Source organism: Brienomyrus brachyistius, chromosome 22 (assembly GCF_023856365.1).
Source record: "Brienomyrus brachyistius isolate T26 chromosome 22, BBRACH_0.4, whole genome shotgun sequence".
Lineage (NCBI taxonomy): Eukaryota > Metazoa > Chordata > Actinopteri > Osteoglossiformes > Mormyridae > Brienomyrus > Brienomyrus brachyistius.
Window position 1 is genome coordinate 3,454,233 of NC_064554.1, and position 22,937 is coordinate 3,477,169.

General features: G+C 47.4%; 1 protein-coding gene across 1 annotated transcript; it reads right to left on the reverse strand.

The window, feature by feature from the left end:
• Positions 1-5,492: 5,492 nt before the first annotated feature.
• On the reverse strand, positions 5,493-21,850 carry wu:fb95e10 (protein piccolo). Its single transcript, XM_048991520.1, has 5 exons — positions 21,555-21,850; positions 15,158-15,723; positions 14,710-14,797; positions 10,617-10,774; positions 5,493-10,446 (listed from the first exon to the last, which is right to left on the reverse strand). The coding sequence occupies exons 2-5, from the start codon at positions 15,687-15,689 to the stop codon at positions 6,611-6,613; spliced, it is 4,614 nt and encodes a 1,537-aa protein (XP_048847477.1). The 5' UTR covers positions 15,690-15,723; positions 21,555-21,850; the 3' UTR covers positions 5,493-6,610.
• Positions 21,851-22,937: the final 1,087 nt, after the last annotated feature.

Consider the following 22,937-nt stretch of genomic DNA (forward strand, 5'->3'; position numbering starts at 1 on the left):
TTGAGTTCTCTTAAAGCGACAGTACCAGTGTCCAGAACACGTCACCGTTTCCACGGAATACGCTGTCGGTATGTCGCAAGCCAGTAAGTGATTAATGAGCACACCTCTTTTGTGTCATTTAAACAACAGCAAGCAAATAAAAATGAAATGCAGGAGAAATGGTTTCAGGCGGGGGATGGATGTTCGCCATTGAGGAGTTTAAACATTTTGGGGCAGAAGGAATTCCATTCCTTTAAGATACACGCAGTCCCCGGGTTAAGAACGTCCGACTTACGGACAACTCGTGCGTACAAACGTAATACAATAAAGCCTATTATATTAAAATTTCGGTTTAAAAATGGTTCGTAATAATTGCGCAGCTTCAGCCGTTTGGCGACTTGAGGTAGAGTACAATACCGTATCGTTACTTTTATTATTACTGTATGATCATTACTATTATCTACTGTAGTATTACGTTTCCGACTTACCTACAAATTCGACTTAAAGACAGACCTAGGGAGCCTATCTCGTTCGGAACTTACGGAGCGCCTGGAGTGCAGTTTGGAAGCTTGATTTCTCCTTAACTTTTGCTCCAGTTCCCCAGACACCTAAATATCTAATGTAAAACTTAGTGGAAATAATAACAGCCAAGCAATCCATCCAAATTAATGATATTTAGGAGGTTTAGGAATAGCGGTAATGCTAAATTAATGGCGAATTACAAATGCATTAAAATACTTGTTTTTGATGTATACTTCAAACTCATATTTTATGTAACTTTAAGTACTCGATGTTGCTATGTTCAGGTCATGTTACGTTTATTATTCAAATTTTAGAAAAGAAGATTATTTTGAATTGTTCCCGTTCTCTGATAATACTTGCAGTATATCTTCACCTTCGCGAGTTGTATGGGGGAAGATCCCCAACAAGGTAAAAATTGGCGAGCGATAATTGTGGCCATATTATTCCTATTAAAATGAAAATTAATGGCATTGAAAAGCTTAAAAGTTACTGCCATAAAAGCAAGATTGCAGTGACAAGGACCGCAAACAAGTAAGTGAGGCTGGTCGCCGAGACAAAGATTGTTGTTTATTTGGGGGGACAAATGTCACATTAACGGATTCAGTTTACTCAGTAACACAAGCGTCTGTGCAAATGTATGCCAGAAATACTATAAATTAGCAAATATTCATTCCTTTGTTTGGACTAGATATCCTGCCCGCCGACAAGCGGTTATACCGCTGATACTTAATTACCTTAGAATGATACTCAGATAAACACACGATATAGAAGGCGTGCCATTTAGCAGTAAGATAATTTTGGCAGCTTTAAATAATTACAGGTCCGATAAAAGTAGATTATCTGTGCAAAAGATTATAAAATTCTAACTACAATATCTATAGCGCACATGTTGCATGTATACGACCTAAATTGTGTATCAGACGTGTAATATCAGATGAATGATCAGATGTATAATAGATTTTGGGATTTATAATCCATTACCTATGTTATTCATCCGTTAATTCATTAATTTTATTACCATAAATGCGCTTAGTATACAAACTACCTGACTTATTGTGGCTAATTATACTATAACGTGTATACTGTATAATTATAGGCTTTTATAAAATACACTAAGACATAAGGCGGAAATCTACCTTTGTTCTACCTATCCTGACGGATACTAATGAGTTAAGCTGTATTACTCCAAGACCGTTAGACATTCAAATGAAAATTTACATTTAAAAGGCACGATGTTTTTCACAAATGAAGAACTAATTCTTTAAATTATCTGATTAAAAAAACTTATTTAGGTTTATAAGAATAGAAATTTATTTAAACAGTTCAGCCAAGTCAACATTAAAAGAAGTCTTTTGTGTGTACCACAAGCGACGATGCAGCAGCGCTACGCTCCGGAAAAGCTGAGCACTACCGCTACTTTCCCGCCACGATGAATAGCAGCTCTGTGCTGCTGTTTCCAGCCGCTGACGGGCGTATCGCTATTTCGTCCCCTTTTGTAGGGAAATAAAGTACTTGGGCTGCATTTCAGGCTTGTACTTTATGATAAAATCTGCTTTGCACTTCGACTGTTGCAGAAAGAATGAGAAGGAATTAGGCTCAGATACGCTTTTGATGAATCAAAACCATTTAGCAGAAAAGAACCGCTCAGGTGCCTATTGTGGGTGAATAGCCTCGCGCTTTGCTGGGGTCTTCGTGCGCCTTGATAGGGTTTTTACACACGCACCTCTCACATAGTAACTACACTAGTAGGGTATATATAGCATTTATAGAGTAAAAAATGAAGCGACATCTATTACATGCTCTCAGTTTCAGTCTCATTCATTCCCCCAAACCCCTCCTACATCCTAATGATTGTCCCCTCCCAAATGGATTTTGTTCCTATTCCTCTGTCCCTTGGCAGTCCTCCATTGTGACATCATCAGTACCCACAGAAATTCTATTCAAACATGAACTGGAGGGATGAGGTCATGCATTTGGAATGCAGACCCCCCTCCCCGCCCGAGTTAACTGAAAAAGCCCACAAAGAAAGAGACCAGAACAAGTCATTCGTTCTCTCCCCACTCTCTCAGGCTCCTAGTGTGGCATGCTGTCCCACCCCCGACGACGCTGGCCTCTCTCTCTCGAGCTCTGCTCACATGACCACAACACAAGTACCTTGTATTAACGTCCTTCGTGGCTCTTTGGATAGCACACACTGCCGTCTCCCAGCTTTGCGTCGTTAAACTATGCCCCGTAGAGTGTATCTCGATCTTGTCTTTCTTGCCCACACCTCAAAAAACAGTTTGGATTCAGAGCAAACGGTTGAGGGGCAGGTTGCAAGGGTCACTCTAACAAAATAAAACAACCAACAATATTGACCACATTTCCTCATCACCATTCTCTTTTCTTCCAAGGCCCTTTAGTGCCAGTAATTGTCACACAACCGAGCACAAATTATTCTACAAACATAATACTTTGTGTGCCTAAGATCATAGAAAAATTTCCTGGGCTGCAAATTTGTATTCCAGGAGCAGATTATTTTTCTAAGAGCTGGTAATAGCAGTCTGCCACAACAGAGGACTTACCTGTATATTGTAACATAGAAACGCTGTGGAAAATTAAGCAGCACGTCATTGTGGACCAGTGAAGTGTCGGGCAGCAGACCTGCACATCCTGGTGTTCACTGCATGCACTAAAACTCAAAGCCTGAGGACTAATGGTCTGTTCCATTTGAACTTGGAAGTGCAAGTTCCTAGTCAAAATTTTCAACGAGAACACCCCCTGATATCGGAATTCCGACTCGGAAAGTTGGAGGAATCTCTGCAACCTCGACCTCAGAATTCAAGATGGCTGCAGCCTTCATCAACAGAATTGAAAGCTGCAGTTATATACGATTTATTTGGCATTTATGAATTATTCATGTGTCATTAAATCGGTTGTGCACACAGTACTGTCTAACCGCTTTCTACGTACGTGTGGTGTTTCTATGCACACAATGCCACATAATATGTTGTTATCAACTAGTACTGCTAACAATGAACCTGACTTTTGCCAAATGGTTTTCCAACATGTTGTATTGGAACGCAGTTTACTCGGGGTATAATGTCATTCCCAGCTCCGACTTCTGAGGTAAATACGACACAATAACATGTGCTCACTCTGCTCTCAGTGAAGGGTCTCCAGTTCCACCACTGTCCAGCCCCTTTGGGGGCACGTGGCAGCTCTGTCTGCGGAGAAGCAACTGACAGAGGTAACTGTGGCAGAGGGGGAATTTAGTGGGGGCATCTTGCTGCCCCTGTTCTGGTCCATGGAAGCACAGGGGGAGGTGGCGGATCACAACTTGGGACCCCATCTCCACTCCTCCTCCTCGCTGGTCTTCATGACCTCATAGATGTTGCAGAGGCTGCAGAATGGGTGGAGGTGAACAGAGCTCTGGGGTATGAGCTGCTGCTGGGGCTCAAGGTTGTGTTTGTGTCACCGCTGTCTGCGGTTGATATTGAAGGAGGTCCCAGCTATGCTGACCCAGAAGCCTCTGCTCCTCCTTCATCTTCAGCCTATCCAGCTCTAATCGTTTCTGTCTCTCTAATCCAGGGTTTCCTAACCCGGTCCATGAGGGCCCACAGCCTGTCCATGTTTTTGCTCCCTTGGCTTGAGGCTTCCTTGCTAGTGGAGCGCCACCGTATGTGGGATCACCTCGACCCACATGTGATTTTTTGCACCACCCTGTGGGACATTCAAGATTACCTAGTCTGAGAAAAATGCAGGTCACCCTGCTGATGGATGGTCTCCTTAAAATATGTCTACCACCTGTCGCACTAATATATCAAACGCCCCGGTGCTGCTTCCTCTTTCATCAGATTCTTTATTAAAGGGATGTAGTCCTTCAGGACTGTGGCCCTCAAGGATTAGAGCTCCTCAAACCCCCTATAGTGGTACGAGGTTGAGTAGTGGGAAAGGAATAGGGTAGAGGATGGGAATCCAATAAGAGGAGGACTTACAGAAGCCACAGGAAATTAGATATGAGACAGATGGTGAGCATCGATTGTCCTGGTAATTTTCCAAACAACATTAAAAGGGTCACAGTAACAAGAATAAACACCCAATCAGCCAACACTGACTGCACTCACGCAGCTCTCAACTGACTGGACTTGCTTGTAGTAACTCAAAACATTGAAGGTGCTGACTGTTCATGGCCAGAATGTCGCTGAATGGAGGATGAAGGACACCAGCTAGGAGAGGATCTTCTTTATGCCGCAGCTTTTTGCATTCGTTTGGGAGAAGGCGTCTTGGTATTTGCAACTGCTGGGGGATATGGTGGAGATACACGACAGATCCTGTTGTGCTTAATCTGTCAGCTTTTAAGACATGCATGCATCGCACCTATTCGTGGCTTGTATATGTTAAATATGGAAATAGGTGGGGGTAGCTTCACATCTCCGGAGCTGGGGTTAGAGTGTGAGACGGTCTCTGCCCTGCCCTGCCCTGCCCTGCCCCACCCCACCCACCCCCACACTTCATCGCCCAGCTATAGATTCCCATCTCACTGCGTCTTTACACCAGATGGGTGAGTAATGGAAACGATGGGTGACTATTGTACACAGTCATCACTCCTAATGGGCCTGTGACCTTAAATCGCACCTGAAATGAGTCTCAGTCCATTTTAGGGTTGCTTAGCAACCAGGTGAAGGACAAAGCAGAGAAGATTTTGGATTCCATGTATTCAGATGATGAATGAAGGCAAGCAGAGAATAACTCAAACTGTATAAAATATAAAGGACTGAAGCAGGGCAATCACAGATTTCCACATATCTGCTCCCTTTAATGTGGATCCATCAAGCAGGAAGAGGGTGGGTTACAGATACCGGAGACCAGTAATGAGACAAACGGGCGTTCTTTCGATACTCTGGACTTACAGAATCCCAGTGTGTGTGGCAGCTTGGCAGACCAATCAGAGACACAGGTAGGTATATGTGAGGGGGGGACATAAGGTACAGAAAAATGAGGACAAGGATTTTTTATACCAAGATTCTGCATTTAATACCATTTCATAGACCAGTTTAAGTTCCAATTGAAAATACCATTGCTTTTGAGTTCAGCCGCACGCGAACACAAATATCCTCGTCGTCACATATTCAGGAAATCCTGCCATCATTCTACGCTGTTTCCTGAGATTTTGCGATCCAGCTTCATAGCAAAGTTTCCGGTTACTTAAATGCCTGAATTATATAAATTGCAAAATTACAAAGGGAACTTGCGCTGCATGTCTGAAATGTGCCAGAAGTCCGATACTTTTTAATGAAGCGTTCCAAGTTTAGAAATTACGTCGAGAACTTTAGGTAGTTTGGTCTGGTGATTCTGAAAAAGTAGCAACGATAATGAAGCCTGGAGGGAACATTGAAAGGAGTCCAGGGGCCTTTTAAAGCCTGCTTTCCAGCAAATATGAATGATAAATATGGAGCCTTCTATGTACTGGAGAAACCTAAGATCCTAGAACTTGGCTGTTCAGCTTCCCTACACAACTAGAAGTAAAACTGGCCATGGGGAAGAAAAGAGAGTTGTGCTAAAATTTTAGTCAAAGCTAAAACGGCATTGTTTTCGGAATCAGAACAAATATAAGTAAAGATACTGATTCCCATAAACAGAATCGGGTACACGAAGAAAAGACAGGTTTTCGATTCTCATAACATGGAACAGAAATAAAATAGACATACAAAAAAAACAACTTTGTTTGGTAAAAACAGTAGGATAATTACACAAAAGGTAGAGTCCATTCCGTTGTATTCTGCCCCCTCCCCAAAACAGTCCTTAAGTGCCCCCAACAACCCCTGAACCCTTACATAACAGACTGGTCAATCCATGCCAGTTTAGCTGATCAGATATGCAAATAAGCCAAGAAGAATACAGACAAGTAATTGTAGTAGCTATTGAACGTAGAGAAGTTGAAACCATTGACTTAATTATGACCACAGTAGTAACATCACAGAAGTAGTGGCATGGATACATCTAGTAGATTAATCCCCTCATTTTCTTAAGCGCCGCCTCTTACCTTCCCTGCTTCTACAACGTCTACCCCAGCAGCAGGAAGAATAAGGAACAAGGGGGCAGAAATAGGTGCATCACACAGGTGGAACTATACGTTACCTGCCAGAGCGTTATCCGTTTTATCACAAATGGCAGTGAAATAAGGAGGCTGAGACTCAGAATCCTCTCCAGAGGTGTGGTGGTGGTGTGAAGAGAGGTGTCCGTCAGCCTCCAGCGGCCCTGTGGAGCTCAGGATGCCAGGAAATCCTATCTCGGACTTCCCTCTCAATAGATACTGCTCCTCATCTGGGTCGACCTCTTCTTCCTCTTCATCTTCATCTTCCTCTTCCTTGTCATTCTCCTCATTATGAACTAGGGGCAGAAGAGCTACTGGGGAGCCTAGGTGATCATCTATATGTCCTGTGGCAGCAGACATGGTCAACTCCTGGACTAAACATGGATCCTTGGCGTCCTCAAGCAGCTGCTCCTCATTCTCCAGAGAAAAGAGACCTGGGCTTTTTCCACAGCTTTCAGCTGTGGAGTGTGCATTGGATGTGGGACAGTCAAAGGCATAAGAGGGTACAGAGGCAGCAGACTGAGGTGTCCCCCCATCCTCCTCCCCTGACTCGTCCAGAGCTGGTTGGTCATGGGCACCAGACTTACCATCCAAGTTTGCGTTGTCAATAATGTGGGAGCTGGGGTCATTGATCTGAATTTCCCCTTCAGTATCACTGGCCTCGTCACCTGAAGAAGATGGTGAGGAGGGAGCCGAGGTGTGTGCAGTGGGAGGGTCGCCCATAACCTCATCGGCAGGGAGAGTCTCAGCTTCCTCTTCTTCGCCTTCCACGTCCCCCTTTTCTAGGTGAATGCCGAGGTCCTGCTCAATATCGGGTTGGGCTGGGGGTACGGGTGTGCGCTGCTTGTCCTCCGAGCGAGATTCCACGCCTGAGCTGCTGTCATAATCAGCAAGCTCTTCCGGTGTCCCTGTCTCGCTGCCGCTGCTGCAGTGAGCTGCCTGCTGAGCGTCTCCCAGGGAGCTTGGTTGGCACCCTGGCATCACAGGCCTAGAAACTTCATCCAGTGGGGATTTATCAGATGCCTGGAGGAGAGGCTCTTCCTTTCGTAATGTATTTCCAAGATCTAGCCAAGCAGGCTGGGCAGGTAGAACAGGCTCAAGTGATTGGTCCAGTGGCTGGTTGGCTGTTATTAGGGATAGTTGATCCCATGGTCCTGAGGTGACAGGGGGCAGTGACGGGGTCAGATTTAGGTTATACAGGCAGTGTTCCCCCTCAGCATGGTCATCCTCGTCAACATTCTCATAGCTCTCCAGTCCGCCCTCTGTGACAACTTCACTGGCCATCTCTACATCTTCATCCTCTTCCTCATCCTCATGTGGTACCCCCCGACAGTCTTCTGCTCGTTCAGACCCTACATCCATGTCATCCTGTTGATCTGCTTCCTCCTCCTCCTCCTCCTCATCATCATCATCCTCTTCCTTTTCATGTTTTTCTTGAGTTTCTTGCACAGAATTGAAATGGTGCGCCACAGAACATACAACTGCACCCTCTTCCTCCTTCAGGTTGGTCTCACCCAGGATGCATGCGCCATCCATACCCTCAGGCAAGATAGATATATCCTGCTCTAGTGTCTTTACTTGACTCTTACTTAGATCTTCATTTCCCATATCCACTGTCGAGGGACTCTGAGAACTTACACAGCTAATCAGGTCAACAGACTTAGCTGGGAACTCCTCCATCTGCCAGCTACTGCTCATCTCTGACATTTGCAGACTAAACTGTGCTTCTTCTGTCTCCTCCTCTTCCATAGGAGGATTCTGTGGTGTGGAATCATTATTCTGAGATAGGGTATCTATCAGCTTACCCTCTGTTTCCATCAAGCTGGCCCTTTCCTGGTTACTGGTTCTCTCCAGAGCCCCTAGCAAGTCAGGGGTACTGAGTATTTGGGTTTCGAGGTGACAGTCATTTACATTTGTAGCATCTATAACTGGGTTTGAGAGACCCTGGACTCCTGCGCAGCTGACCAGATTGGTAAACTCTGTTAGGTATTCTGCAATAGGCTGGCTCTTTCTCTCCAACTCCTGTGTATCACTTTCCTCTTCCACTCTTCTGTTTTCCACTGCGATATCTGGCAGTAGTTCTGAATGATGAGATGGAGCATCAAATATTTCACATTCCTTCCCCTTCAGCCTGGCTTCCATCGAACTGAAGGTTCTCTCTGTAGTCTCCAGTAAGTCAAAAGTGCTGTGATGCTGTACTTCCTGCTGACTGCCCTTCACATCATCATCATCTTCGTTATCATCACTATCATCATCATCTTCACCATTATCATCATCATCATGATCAACATGATCAGCATCAAGCTCTAAATCTGTCCGCATTGGACCCTGGAATCCTGAGCAGTTGGTCTCAGCTGGGAACTTCTCCATGGGCTGACTACTGCATATCTCTGGCAGCTGCAAACTGAATTCCACTTCCTGCTCAACCTGCTGCTTCTCTTCCTCCTCCTCCTCTACCTGCTGCTCCTCCTCCTTTTCCTGCTCCTCCTCTGATTGATGCTTATCTTCCTTCGTTTCCTCTACCTGCTGCTGCTCCTTTTCCTGCTCCTCCTCCGACTGATGTTTCTCTTCCTCTTCCTCCTGTTCCTCTTCTTCCTGCTGCTTCTCCTGCTGCTTCTCCTGCTGCTCCATCTCCTCCCACTGCTTCTCTTCCTCTTCCTCCTCCTCCTCCTCCTCCTCCTGTTGTCCATCCTCCTTCTCCAGCTGCATCACACAGGTGTGTTGAGTGATTCTTGAGTCGTAGGTTGTATCATCCGTGGATTCGCTGTCTTTCCCCATAAGACTAACCTCTTCCCGGTCATCAAGTGTTGCCGTTTCCTCCAAGAACACAGATGGATGCTTCGTTAGCTCCTCCTGGTGGCCATTTATGTCTTTAGTGTCTAGATCTAGGTCATCTGACTTGGTCTGGGGCATGCTCATGTCAGACAACTGGATACTGCACTCCTTTTTCTCATGCTTTTCATCTTCATCTTCTTTCTCTTCATATTCTTCATCCTCATCATTGTCTACATTGATCTCTTCATCTGCTTTCTCCACAGCCACCTCAGTTTCTCCTATAGGAGAGATCATTGCAAGCTGGTCTATGGAAGCAGACACCTGTGGTGTTGATTCAACATGAGGCTGAATTTTTGGTTCATATTCTACTGAGTCCTCTGTGGTTGTCATGGGTGGCTGGTCCTTGGAGGAGGTGTCATCATGAGAGATTACAGGTTCCACAACAGGGGAGGCACTTTGTGCCTGTAAAGACAAAGAAGCAGGGGTTGAGGATGGAGATGACTGTGCCAAAGAAGCCACTTCGGGCTCTGAGAGGACAACCAAGTCTTGGGAATCCTCCTTCCTGGGAGTGGAGATGTTGGCCACCTTTGTTTCTTCTTCTGCAAGGTCAACAGGCTGGGGCAGCAGTTCTTCTGCCTCTTCCCTTTGGAGAGCATGACCCACATTTGGTTCGGCCGCCGGCGCCTGAGGAGCTGGTGCCGCGGTGTCGGAAACAGAAGCAGCAGCAGCTTTCTGATGCAGGTTCTCCTCAGTCTGCTCCTCAGCAGCACTGACAGGCGGTGTGGGTTTAGGGGCGCGTTTCACAGGCATTGGCGTGCTGCTCCCCACTGCTTTCTTGGGACTGGCAGACTTGCCGACACCAGGCTTGGATCCAGAGGGTCGGGGGCTTGTGGAAGCTTTGACCTCCTGGGGTTTTGGACGTGTGGGCTTGAAGTCAGCTGGCTTTGCGCTGGAGACGGGGCGCTTGTTTGGAGCGTCAGACTTGGAGGCTGATACTGGCTTTGGAGACTCGCTCTTGGAGGTCTTGGCTGCTGACGGACGACCAGGGGACTCTGTCGGCTTCTTGGCCACAGTGGAAGTTGATCGGCTAACATCTACAGAAAAAATGTCCATGTCAGGGACAGTGCATGTTCTGTCTTTTAACCAAAATAAAGAATATACCCCTGATTGAGCAATTAAATGGTGTCTGAATTAACAATCCCTGTAGTGCCGTGTTTTTGCAAAGGGGAATGTAATACAGCCGATGCCAAATGAGTTTGGATACCTTTCTTTGCAGGAGTTGGGGGCTTGGGAGACTGTGTTGTGGAGGCTTTACCAGCAGAGGGCACTGGAGTCTTGACAGGACCTGGTCGAGCTGATGAGGAAGCTAGTTTCCCTGCTGAGGCTGCAGGTGCAGGCCGGGGCGGAGGACCGGCAGCTGGTCTGGGGGGGGAGACAAATGGGACAGACTAAGGCCTTGCAGGTTGTCTGTGCCGCCTTCTGACATATAGCCAAAACGATATATAGGGAAATTTTACAAACAACTAGGGAAAAGTGCGAACACTCAAAGGGGCCGTGACATGCCCTGGTCAGTAAACCCTCTCTCCTTGCCCCATTCATAAGAACATAAGAATTTCATAAGAATTTACAAAAATTTTTCCAGTTCTCCAACAGAACCATCATTTCATTACCAATCTGCTATGCCTCAGATCCCCTCTGGATTTCCCCTAGAGCAGCACAACTGAGTAGATGGGGTCGGGGCGGTGCGGGGCGTTGCCCAGTGGGTTAGGCCTCTGTGCTTATGATCCCTTGAGCAGGGCCCTTCACCCCCTCCCCCCCCCCACAAAATGCTCCAAGGACACCAGATAAATAGCTGACCCTGTACTCAGACCCCAAGCTTAGCTCTCATCTCTATATATTTGTGTTTGTCTCTCAAAGGACAGCAAGACAGGATATGCAAAAAAAGCAACCTTCCAGTGATCCTGAACTTGGGCAAATGGCAAATTAAGTGTACTTGTCATTAATCGGAGCAGCATGGATGCCGCCCCCAGCCTGGGTGACTTCCCTAATTGCCCCGCTAGTGGGCCTCATCTTTCACAGGCTACCTGGCAGCTTGGGGTCTCCTCACACAGTTACCCATATAACACCCACGGCGGAAATGTGACTCCTGCAACAAACACAAATTTACCATCATCATAAAAAATGCCCTATTATTCATTATTTTTGGTTAAACTCAGCAGATGAGCAAGAACAGGCACATTACAGGATATCAGATTCTTACGGTTTAGTCATTTCTGGCAGCTTAGAGAAAAACATTAGGCTATTATTTACAGGGATGACTCAGTTGACATGGGACAACCGGTAGATTAATCCAAAGGGCAGGGTGAGTTGTGGGAGCTGGTAAACGGCAGGATGAGACCTGAGCAGGGTGTGAGTTACACCCCCCCAAAATGCGTACCTCTCCAGGACTCTGAAAACCGCGAACCGCGCCCAACTCTGGGCTGGATCGAGAAAGGCTGGTATGAAGGGAGGGTTAGATGCCAGACAGATGGCACGGGTGGTAAGATATTCACGTCAAGGCTCTTCAAATCCGGCCCTGGAGGCTGAAGGCTTTTCAGGCTTGTGTTTAATCCAGCTGTCCCTAAAGACCTGCCTAGTTTATGGCAATGCCCAGTACCACACATAGGTGACCTAGATCTATCATCCCAAAGAAATAGTGAATGACCAATGCATATTACCAAATTTAGACCTGAAGTTTCCAGTTGCCATTTTCCATCCATCTATTCTCTGTAACTGCTTGTTATATTCATGGTTGGGGGGGGGAGGGTTACAGAGGCTATGGGCACAAAGCAGGGAACAATCCGGAAGGGGCGCCAATCCTTCGCATGGCACACACACACCAGTCACTCACACGGGCACACCTGTGGGCAATTTGGTAACTCCAATTAACCTCAGCATATTTTTTTGTGGGAGGGGGGGAAATCAGAGCAGTCGAAGAACACGGTTACTCCACAAACACCGAGTCATGGCAGAGACTCGAACCCAGGTCCCAGACCATGGGCATCGCTAGATCCGCTTTACGTTCAGCTTTCAAAAATCATACGGAAGATGGGGGGTGGGGCGGGTGTCCCAGTACAGCTTAATGGCTAGCAACACCCCTGTCTCAGAGATGTAAGGCAACAGTGTTAAGCACCACACCACTATGCTGCCCCAGTTGATATGTTAAAAGAATGAATTAAACTCCCTGTCATTCCATTGAAGCGCTTATCTGTTGGAAAGTCTGTTTGAGTCGAGCAAATGAAGTGCAATGAATGATCCAGAAAATCGATAAACCAAAACAGATACGGCACAGCCAGTCTTATAAGATTTTGCATTAGTTCGTGGGATGGTGAGAAAATATTTGTAAAAAACTGCATCTTCCAGAACGCTAGGAGAAGTGCTGCAGCCCTTCAGCACCACAGGAATTCGGCTCCGTTTCGTGGGCTTCCCTCTGTGGTCGAACGTTACAGCCGCTCCTCCTGTTGCCAGACCACAAGGAAGCAGCTGCGACTTCTGCACACATGGGGAATTTCAATCCTGTGCTCCCAAGGAAATGCCAGCCGACCAATGGAGAGGCCGGGAGGGTCCTGGTTAATCTCTGGATGGGAATGCTAATTGTGTTGCTTCGGTAAATATCTCAGCGTGGGTCCCCCCCTGTGGCACACCAGTCAAAGAACCAGGCAACCTACAGTAGAGATCTTTGCATAGTTTGGTACTGAGCCATGTCAACCAGCTGTAGCCAAAAGGCCCAGAGAATGCAAAGTGGGCTGTCTGGTTTTGGGTGGGTAAGACATCCGGGTGCCTCTCATTGATCTGTTGACATACCTACTGTCAGCGTTGCACCTCAAGGGGTAATGGTGTGTTTGCCACCTAGCCAGTTGTCATGGGTGTCAACCTGATATCACAAGTGGGGGAAAATCTATATTTTTCAACACCAAATGTGAACTATACTGAATGGTATTTCAGATTCTTTTGAAATACTTAAGTTGTTCACTCGAGTGCTGAATTTCTATGGTGGGAAAGTGCACATTTAAGATTTCACAGTTCGTGAAGTCACATCCAAGTGCAGTTAGCTTTTCTGTGAACGTCAGGCATGCTCCAATTTTATATGGCACTTTGGGGACCGACAACCGAACCATTGAGAATGCTGCACGAGGCGCCCCATCCAATTCCCCAGAACTTAGAACCTACCAACTAACCATACAGCAGGTTCATATCTGCAGCCTTAAAGGCTCACAGATGGACGGAGAACTCCAAAAGAGTGTTGCTCACTTTAGCAACATACTGAAAGGACATTGAGAGTGTGGCGGCAGGCAAGATGATTCAGGAGCACGGAAACACGACAGAATATTAAAGAGGCAGCGCAGGATTCAAGCACAATATGAAGGTTGTGCAAGCTAGACGAGTTATACACGCGATTTTCAGCTTTCCTCTCACTGCCCAATCCCGAACCCATTACCCACCTCTTCCTTCCTCCTCATCCCCCTCACCCTTGACCTTGCTGAAGCCTGTATTTGACTGGGGTACATGCATTTCTGGAAGTAGTGAGGAAAAGTGTCGGCAGATGCACACGGAGAGCAGGAAAGAAACCGAAGCTTTAAATAGAGGAGGCTGCCGTGGGTTGCTATTAAACAGCAGATGCTTCAAACACACGGGTTGCCATTTTGAAATATGTCCACGCAAGAAAGATCGCAGAGACCGTTAGAAGAACAAGACAGGAAGGACTGAGGCATCAACAGAAAGTCTCACGTGGGCCTGCAAACCAGGTCCTCTAGACAGCGGTGCCCCCCCTTGACCAAGGAGACGAGGAAGCTTCTTTGCAGAGAGCACACACAACAGAACATCTTTGTCCCAAACCAGGCTTGAGGGATGAGTCGTCTACTGCACCCAGATACTTGTCAAGTGTCCCTTGGCCTCTCCCAGGTCTGTGCTGGCAGAAGGCACCACGGCTGGACTGCAGGTCCTCCGGATTAAAGCTCACACACGACAATTTTTGGGTTTGACTACAAAATTGGTCTCAATCCAGGCATCAGTTTGTGACCTCCTTTGTGAAACTGAAGCTATGTGCCTTATGGACAAACTGCTTTGTTCCTTATGAACACATCTTTGACTTTGTGTTAATTTAGTGCAGAGTCATTCAACAGGATCATTCCTGACAAAATATTTAAATAATTACTTTTAAATGAAGCTATTGAATTAAATGATGTAAAACATCATGGCATGGCCGGGTCATTTAAAGTGTTTAGAAGCTAAGCGGCTGCATCATACATTACGAATTTGACGTTCCATACTCCTTAAGAGCTACTCAGAAAAATCACGCCGACGACCTGCTGGCCTACCTGGTAGCCATGGAGACTGCCGGCTTATCAGGTTTGGCTGCCGCTCCGGTGCTGGATTTTGCGGGAGCCGCCGAGGTCGGTCTGGGAGCTGGATGACAGACGGGGGGGGGGGGGGGGGGGGGGGAGCGAAACATTAAGAGGAATGACAGTGAAATGGAGACATGGGGTGAAAATGAGCGACAGGCAAAGAGAGAGACGCAGAGAAAGAGAAACTACTGTGAACATTTCTGTTCTCTTTATACGATTAATAAGTATGTGGCAGGGAGTTGTAACCCTGAAAGCTAAAGAAGGGTTTCAGATAGCAGGCTGCTTAATACTACAGGGTTTCAATCTCATATAAGCGGCTGTCACAACGATGTGAGAACAGCGTTACAGTTGCGCTCTGGGGATTCTTCTCACGGACTGCGAGCATATGAGCAGGAGGCGGATGCAGCAGACAGCGCATTACCTGCGGTTTTGGGCTTCGCTTTCGCATCATTACTCGTCGCAGCTGCCGCTTTCTTCTTTGGCGATGGCGTGCCGGCCGCGGCGGGAGCGGAGGCGGGTCTGGCAACCGCCGGCTTCTTTTCCGCCGGTTTGGTCGGACTGACGGACTTCTTGGCGGGTGCCGGCGCCGGGGCCAGCTTCTTCTTCTCCGACGCTGGGGGGGCGGTTTTTTTCGGAACCCCATTTGACGCCGGCTGCTTCTGGACGCCGTTGAGCACGCGGTTCTGCGCCGGGCTGGGCCTGGGAGAGGTTGCACTGGCCTTCGTGCCGGTGAGGACGTTGGTGCTGGCCTTCGCTCTGGTGGGGCCCTTCGCTTTGCCCTTGGCGTCTCCAGATTTGCCGCTCTTCGTCTTGTCACCTGGGGGCTTCCCTTCCCCCGCAGGCTTCTTCACCTCGGAGGGTGGGGCCGGCTGCGGCTCCTCGCACACAGGCCCCGCCCCTTCCTTCGCATCCATGGGTTCCATGGCTGCCGTGGCAACCCCATCCGGTTTCATCTCCCCTCTGGTGTGGATTTCCGAGACGTCAAGCCTGCGAAGCCAAGAACATGACAGGCGGAGTCAGTGTCAGCATTAAAACTGACCTAAAAACACAGAAAAACAGTTAAGAATCACCTGGAAAAAAAAAACACAGAAAAACCCAAAATTCCCAAGACTGTCTGCACTGAACGGAACAGAAAAATGAGGGCAAAAACCTGCGGTAATAATTAGCCGCCAAGACACCATTAGCACACTGGGCTAATTCATGAACCACTTTAACATCCTCTGAAAACATGCACGGCGAGGCAAGAGAGGGTGCCTTTCTGACACTGCTCCATCTGGGCTGATCCCAACAAGCAGAGTTAGTGTGGAACTGAACAGACTCGCGGGCCAATCTTGACTGCCGATACAGCCACAAAGTTCACTTGTGTCAGCGGCTGCACTGTGCTTCCAGCACAAGGCTCACAATAAACAACGTTGTTCTTCATCCACCCTCTAGTGCCAATGGCCACAGCTTGGCCTTGCCTGGCCGCTCCCTCTATGCACTAAACTCACTAATTATCTCCGGACAGAGGGGAAGTTAACAACATTCTGTGCCGCGATCAAGAGTCTGATCCGTTTGTAAACGTAAAGACCCCTTTAATGGCAATTCTAGATCAACGTGCCTGGTCTCCGAAAATCGATCTCCCCGAGCCACCGGCCTCGGGTGCGAACGGGAGGTCGGAACGCGGCCGCCGCCTGACGCTCGGCAGCCAAAGGAAATTGGAAGGCATCCCGGCAACCAGTCAGGTGGGCGGGGGGGGGAGTGAGGGGGGGGGGCATGCATCTGTGAGAACAAAGGAGGACTGTTGCTGAAATTTTGTTTAGAGCTGCACAGAAGAAGAGGGAACGTGTTAGAAAGGGCCGCCGGGCTGCACCAATCTCTGTCTCTATATCGGCCAATGGGCGGGACTCAGGATCAACAAGCGACTGGCCTAAGGACGGTGAAGTACTGGGAAAGGAAGGTAAAGTTTGAGGGGGGAAAAGATGCCTTAAGTCCAGCAAGACAGAGAACAACTCAGGTCCCCTTTTTGGAATGCAGACATGCGAATGAACACACAGAGAGAAAGGTGAAGGGAGACGATTCAGAGAGACAGTTCTGCACTGCACACACACACCTCCTTGTTCTTCGGGGTCCTCAGGGTGTCCTATTAATAGCTGGCTGGGGGGGTCTACTTATGAACTCATCATTCACACTCTCTGAGATCCTTTCTTACGAGCCCATATGTGTCAGAGAGCTGTTCGCTTTGGCTATGTGTTGGTAAGAGGCAGAGGCGCAAAAACACCTTCAGACCAGTTAGTCATGCTACCTGAGGGGCGGGGTCTGTATGCTATGGGTTGGCGGGGTCTGTATGCTATGGGTTGGCGGGGTTTGTATGTAATGGGAGTTCGTACCGAAAAGACTTTTTCTTTATTAATGTCACTCTATATCTTCTTCTATGTGCAGGAGAACCATGATAACATGGATCGTTTGTGTGTGGGTCAGGGGTCATAGAACGGGTTATGCACACACACACACACACACACACACACACACACGGGTGTATAAATGGAATCCTAGTTTAGAATTTCACTCACTGCACCAGGAACCGCTTTGCAGCTGCCTCTTGTTGCAGACTTTGCCTTTAATGCAGCTTCACTGCACAGTGCAGTCACTGGAGCTCAGACACCCAGACTCCCTGTTCCTGCCGAGCAGACGCCCTCATCTGCAGCCGCACACCATGCAGCCAGGCGCTCCTGGACGCGTATCCCAGGTTACGGACCCGAAGCAGTCGGGCAGGATCTCTGCTTCCGGGGATACGGATGGAAAAGCGTAGCCCGTCGCTGAGACCGGCTCTTTGACCACGGCACCACCTGCTGTCCCACGAGGCTCTGCCCACAGACAGCTTATCAGAGAGGCCATTACAGAGTGGATGACTGCATAAAGGGGGTCTGCCCCCATCGAGAGCAGGGACTGAGGGCCATTGTTCCGGCGGGTGGCCCAGCCTTGACATTGGGTGGGGGGGTTTTGAAAAAAAAAAAAAGGGCGGAGACCCAGGCGCATGACATTGATTCTCCCCCCCCCCCCCCACCCTAAAAAAAAAATATTCCAAACTATAATCACACATTGTAGAACACGCTTGCCTAGGAGCTGTCAGTCACAGTGAGGTGCAGAAAAGCTGATTCTGAACAAAGACAGAAAAAACAAACAGAACCAAGGAGTTCAGAGAGTGGCAGGGGAATCCAAGTGGGCGGAGTCCGGGACAGGAGTCCGGGACAGGAGTCCGGGACAGGAGTCCGGAGGCCTCTCACACGTCACACATAACTGGATTCTTATAGCGGTTTGCTGATGCTCTCTCCCATTTGCAATGAACATAATGCATTAAAATGAAACTAACAATAACAGAGAAGAAATCAGTCTTGACACCCCCCCACCCCCCCCCAGCTCCAGATAGAAGCCAGAAGAAGGATATTTATATGTATTTATTCAGCAGACCTTTTTTGTCCAAAGCAACAAACAAGTGAGCTTAGGGACAGGGAGGACCAGCCAGCATCCAGCACGCCTGAGGTGGTCCTGCTTAGAAGGCCACCGGCAATATGATTATTGACTGCAGGATTTGAATCCAAAACCTGAAACTGAGCTACACATTTTCCATCGCAGTCATACGCTGAGAAGCTTGCGGACCCTCGACCGACACACTCCTCTGCTGTACATCCACAGGTAGTGCCCTCGGGGCAGTTACGCTCACCCCCCCCCCCCAAACCACAAGAGACACAGGGATTAACGCATGACAGAGCTCGTTAACCCTGGACAAAGGCTGACAATAATCCCACACGATCAGCTTGTCCTCCACCCCGGGTGCACGGAGAGCAGGAGAGGAGAGAGAGCACGATAAGTGACAACGTTTATTTTTAATCCCCTCGGAAATGTGTCCGCTCACCCTCCGGGGTGTCCCACCTCGAGGTGGCAACACGTGGGTCAAGGGTGATGGGGGGGGGGGGGGGAGGGATGGGCAGCAAAACTGAGATAGAGTAACTGGCCTACCATACTGTGGGGGTAACAGAAGGAATGGGGGGGATGTGTGTGTGGCATAGAGGGTAACTTGAGAAGAAAACTGCCCCCCCCCACCCCCGCCCCCCCACTTTGACTGCTGTCTGCCAAATGCAGAGACCTGCCCTGGGGCCCATACTGGACCGAGGACACGAGCAGCTGGTGTGGCGGCTACAGGGAAAGCCAAATCCACCAGTCCACACCAGCTGGGGCGTGGCCGAGCGAGGCTGACATCATCTGGATCGGGCAGAAGCCGGAACAGACAGACGCACACGCACGCACGCAGTCTGCAACTGCACATCGAGGGTGGATTACCCACTTTAGGAGAAACCTAATCCTTTGTAGGTTTAGCCCTAGTGAAAGTGGACTCCTTTTATAATGACCACTGCACCTGCGACTGGCACAGAACAGCCAACACGTTATATTCAAAGCAGCTTGTGGGGATTATTAATTTATATTAAGGTGTGTAATATTTAACATTTACTGAAGTATCTCCAATACAAAAGATCAATGACAGCTTGATCCTGGAATTTAAACCTGCCGTGCATCCTCTCTAACACAAACTTGTGTTCCAATAATAGAAAATAAGAAATGAAGAAAATCAGTTTCTCCATATCGCTTTGTGTTGCTATTTTCGCAGAGAACACCAGTTTTTATGCGATGCCTACGTACATTTCCTGGATATAATTCATACGAAGTACAAGTGCCAGGACAAATATTTTGCGGTGATTATATAATAGGCTAATAATGTAATATTTTGTGGCCGAGTTACACTGTAGAGTATTGCAGATGAATTAATAACACTTAATTAAATAATTCATTGATGAGTCAAGCTTACAGAATACCGAAAGGCATTCTGAAACAGAGAGCTGCAACAGAGGGGGCTGAAAAGAAAGACTACTAAACAATGGCGAAGTGCATCGACAAAAAGGGGAAATAGATGTGATAGCCCAATCTAACGACTGCTGTAAATGCAAGCTACCACCGAGAGTTGACAAATAACCAGTGGGGCTACATTAACGAGGAAATGGTGCCAACTTTATCTTCTTCTGCAACTCGACTTCTACATTGGATCCCCGTTGCTCGCATTATGCAATGACACAAATATGCCCCAGGAAATTTATTAGCAGAGGTGTATCCGGACGGAATTAGTAACTGGAATCAGAACATGTTTGTTCCCCGCTGAGGGAAAAAGCGATGCTCCGCTTTCAAGTTCAGCGCGATGTCGGGAAGCGGTGAATACAGCGTGAGGCATGCAGAGTCACCAAAGTGATCACAAAGAACATCGCTGTAGCGAAGCCACCCCATCCCCCCGCCCTCCTTTATCACTATTGATTGTATATACGTTTTCATTTTGTCCACGTCAGAGAAATAATGCGTTGTATCATGAATCGCCGAACATTCAAAAAAAATTATACCGAATAATATGCAGAATGATAGTTCTACAGCAACGCGCTATCCTTCTGGTGGGATATTCAAATACCGTCCAGCTGCATTGTAAGCAAGCATCTGCTAAAGTTTCTCGTAGCAAGGCAGTCTGCCACCGGGGAGAAAAAAAACGAAGCGTCAGACACTCATTTTGACTGTCATCAATAACTCGGCATTTCTCGACCGCGAGCTGGGGGTCGTATGTTTTATTGTCTGCACGGCAAACGGGGGGATTCAAGAGCCGGCTGCATTGCCTTTGCAAAAAAAAAAATGTTAATGCACGTGCTCGACTTGCCGGGTTTAATTAAGGATGGTTTCTATTGTCCAGCCAGCTACAGATAAACCAGACAATGCAACAGTTTCAAATAATCACTTCCGTATCTTTGCATTCGCCAGTTTTAAATATATTTACATAAATAATGTCAGATATGCATTTCCAGTGCGATCCTTTATCTATTTTATTTTATTTTTTTGTCACTTAAAAGCATTAGGCTGTAACTTGTGGAATACCTTCCTCTGTCCTCATAAAATTAGGTTTATAGCACCAGAAAACCCGTGAACGACCGAATGTTCACTGCTAAATTATCCGTCGTTCGCTACAGGGGGTTTAATGGAGTGTTCCACAATGATCAACTAGCTGCACGAACAATGGGCTCTGGTTATGAAAGGGAGAAATAAGAAAAGTTTATCATGAGACCAATTTAAAACTATTTTTAAAATTAACAGATATGTGCACGCTTACTGAACAGCATGTTATGACCCATTTCCACTTAAACGCCAATATAATTAATCCGCTTTAAATGTCTGAGTTACTGATCAATTTCAGCCTCCACCCGCTCCTGCCACCGCCCATTCTCCCACCATTTCGCCTCAAGGCGAACTCCACATCTCTTTTGGGTTATGTTAGAATGAATTTAACGCAATCCTTTGTTTTATATATGAAGGGGAACACTGACAACTTTAGGGAAAGCCGGTTTACCGTACACTTTTCCCACAGAGACGTACACCGCAGTTTGCGATGGAGTTACTAATGAAATACAAGGCACGTTCGTTTTCTTACTCCAAGCTCTCCGCGGGATGTAGAAGTGTTTTGCATTTCAATGTTGGACTAATTTGCATGGCGCCGCAGCTATAGTGTGTAAAGTCATGAAAGGTTACTTGTTACTATTTTATAAATCTACAACTGTACTATTCAACCGGCTAAATATTCCCTACTACTGAATACGTTGCGTAGCTAGATGCCTTTTGCGAAAAGTGGTGACAAAAACTACTGACAGATAACGACACTGAAATTGGCTTATATAATATATATTTATAAACAAAAACACACATATATACACATATACAGAGATTTGCTTAAATCAATTATACGGTTACCAACTTGCCTTAGCAATATCGAACTACTGTTCCTCCAGCAACGCCCCGATCCGGCTTCTATTCTTCTCCCGTATCCTTTCACAGGATGACTCTACACAGCGAGTTAGCGGATGGAAAAAAGAAATTCCTAATAAGTCGAAGGAATCGTCAGATTGCTCAGTGCGTAAAGGGTCAAGACTCTTCCGCGCTGCAGTGTGCCCCAAACTAACATTGATCACCGCACAGCAGACAATGCCCACTCCCCGGGCCGGACAGACGGACACTCAGGGCGGAATTTACCACGGCTGACAGCGGGGGTGATTTTGTACACAGACAATGGTCAAGGAACGTCAATTTCTGCAGCTCTCCACCAATCACGGCGCGCGCCGAGATTTATGCAAATGAGCGATGATGTCATTTTCCGGGCCACCCCGCCCCCCCCGTTCTCTCTCCACGCCGACATCCAACACCTTTCCTCCTTTCCCCCTCCTCTGTCCCCGCCCACCTCTCCCTTCCCAGCCACACACAGAAACCTCCCGCAGGCTTTCTTAGCTGTGTGCTCGTCGTACTACAATAGGTTGGCACCGAGATGTACCAAATGCCCCGGAGAACGAGGGAGAACGAAAGCTTCACACCAGTTTTTTCCCCCTCTTCAGTTAATTTAACATAACTGAAACATTTGTAATGAATTATTACAGAATTATACGCCTCGGTTTTTTTTTCATCTTCATTAATTGCAACACAACATCATTCTTTCCTGCTTAGGTGGATGAGCGCCAGTCAGTTTCTTGGTACGTTAATGTGAGGATGACAGTGGGCTAAGTCTGTACCCCGCAGTTGTTTGGTTCTCCCAGTCTAGACAGAATGAAATAAAAAGAAAAGATGGAGAGAGGGACTCAGCAGGCGAGTTAGTCAGAAAGATAGGAAGGGAGCTGATCAGACAGGCGACAGTGGCACACTGTATTTACTGTAAGTCTCCTGTTTAAGTAGATAAGTCTGTCTGCAGACTGGGCAGAGAGAAGGGGGCCGCAAGGACATATTAAGACAGTATGGAAGAACATGAGAAAATGCAAAAGGGAGAATGAGAGAGGGCCATGTGGGGGTGGGTTGGCTGTGGGTGTGTTAGTGAAAGACACAAGCACACAGTCTCAGTCTCGCCGTCTTTGTTTTTGCATGTGTCTGGCTGCAGGGTTTTGCGCATCGTGTCGCTAATCGCTTTGGGCTCCAATCCAGACAGGAATCAGTGTTGAAGTGGCACATGGTGCCAGCGGCCTGCCACCCATATCAGCGCCCGTCAGCACTGGGCACTGACACAGACCAGACCCATCCAGCTTCATTGGAGACAATTTTGATATATTTTAAAGTTTGTTAATGGTACCAGAAAGGCAGCACCGCCTTAAAACACAGCACAA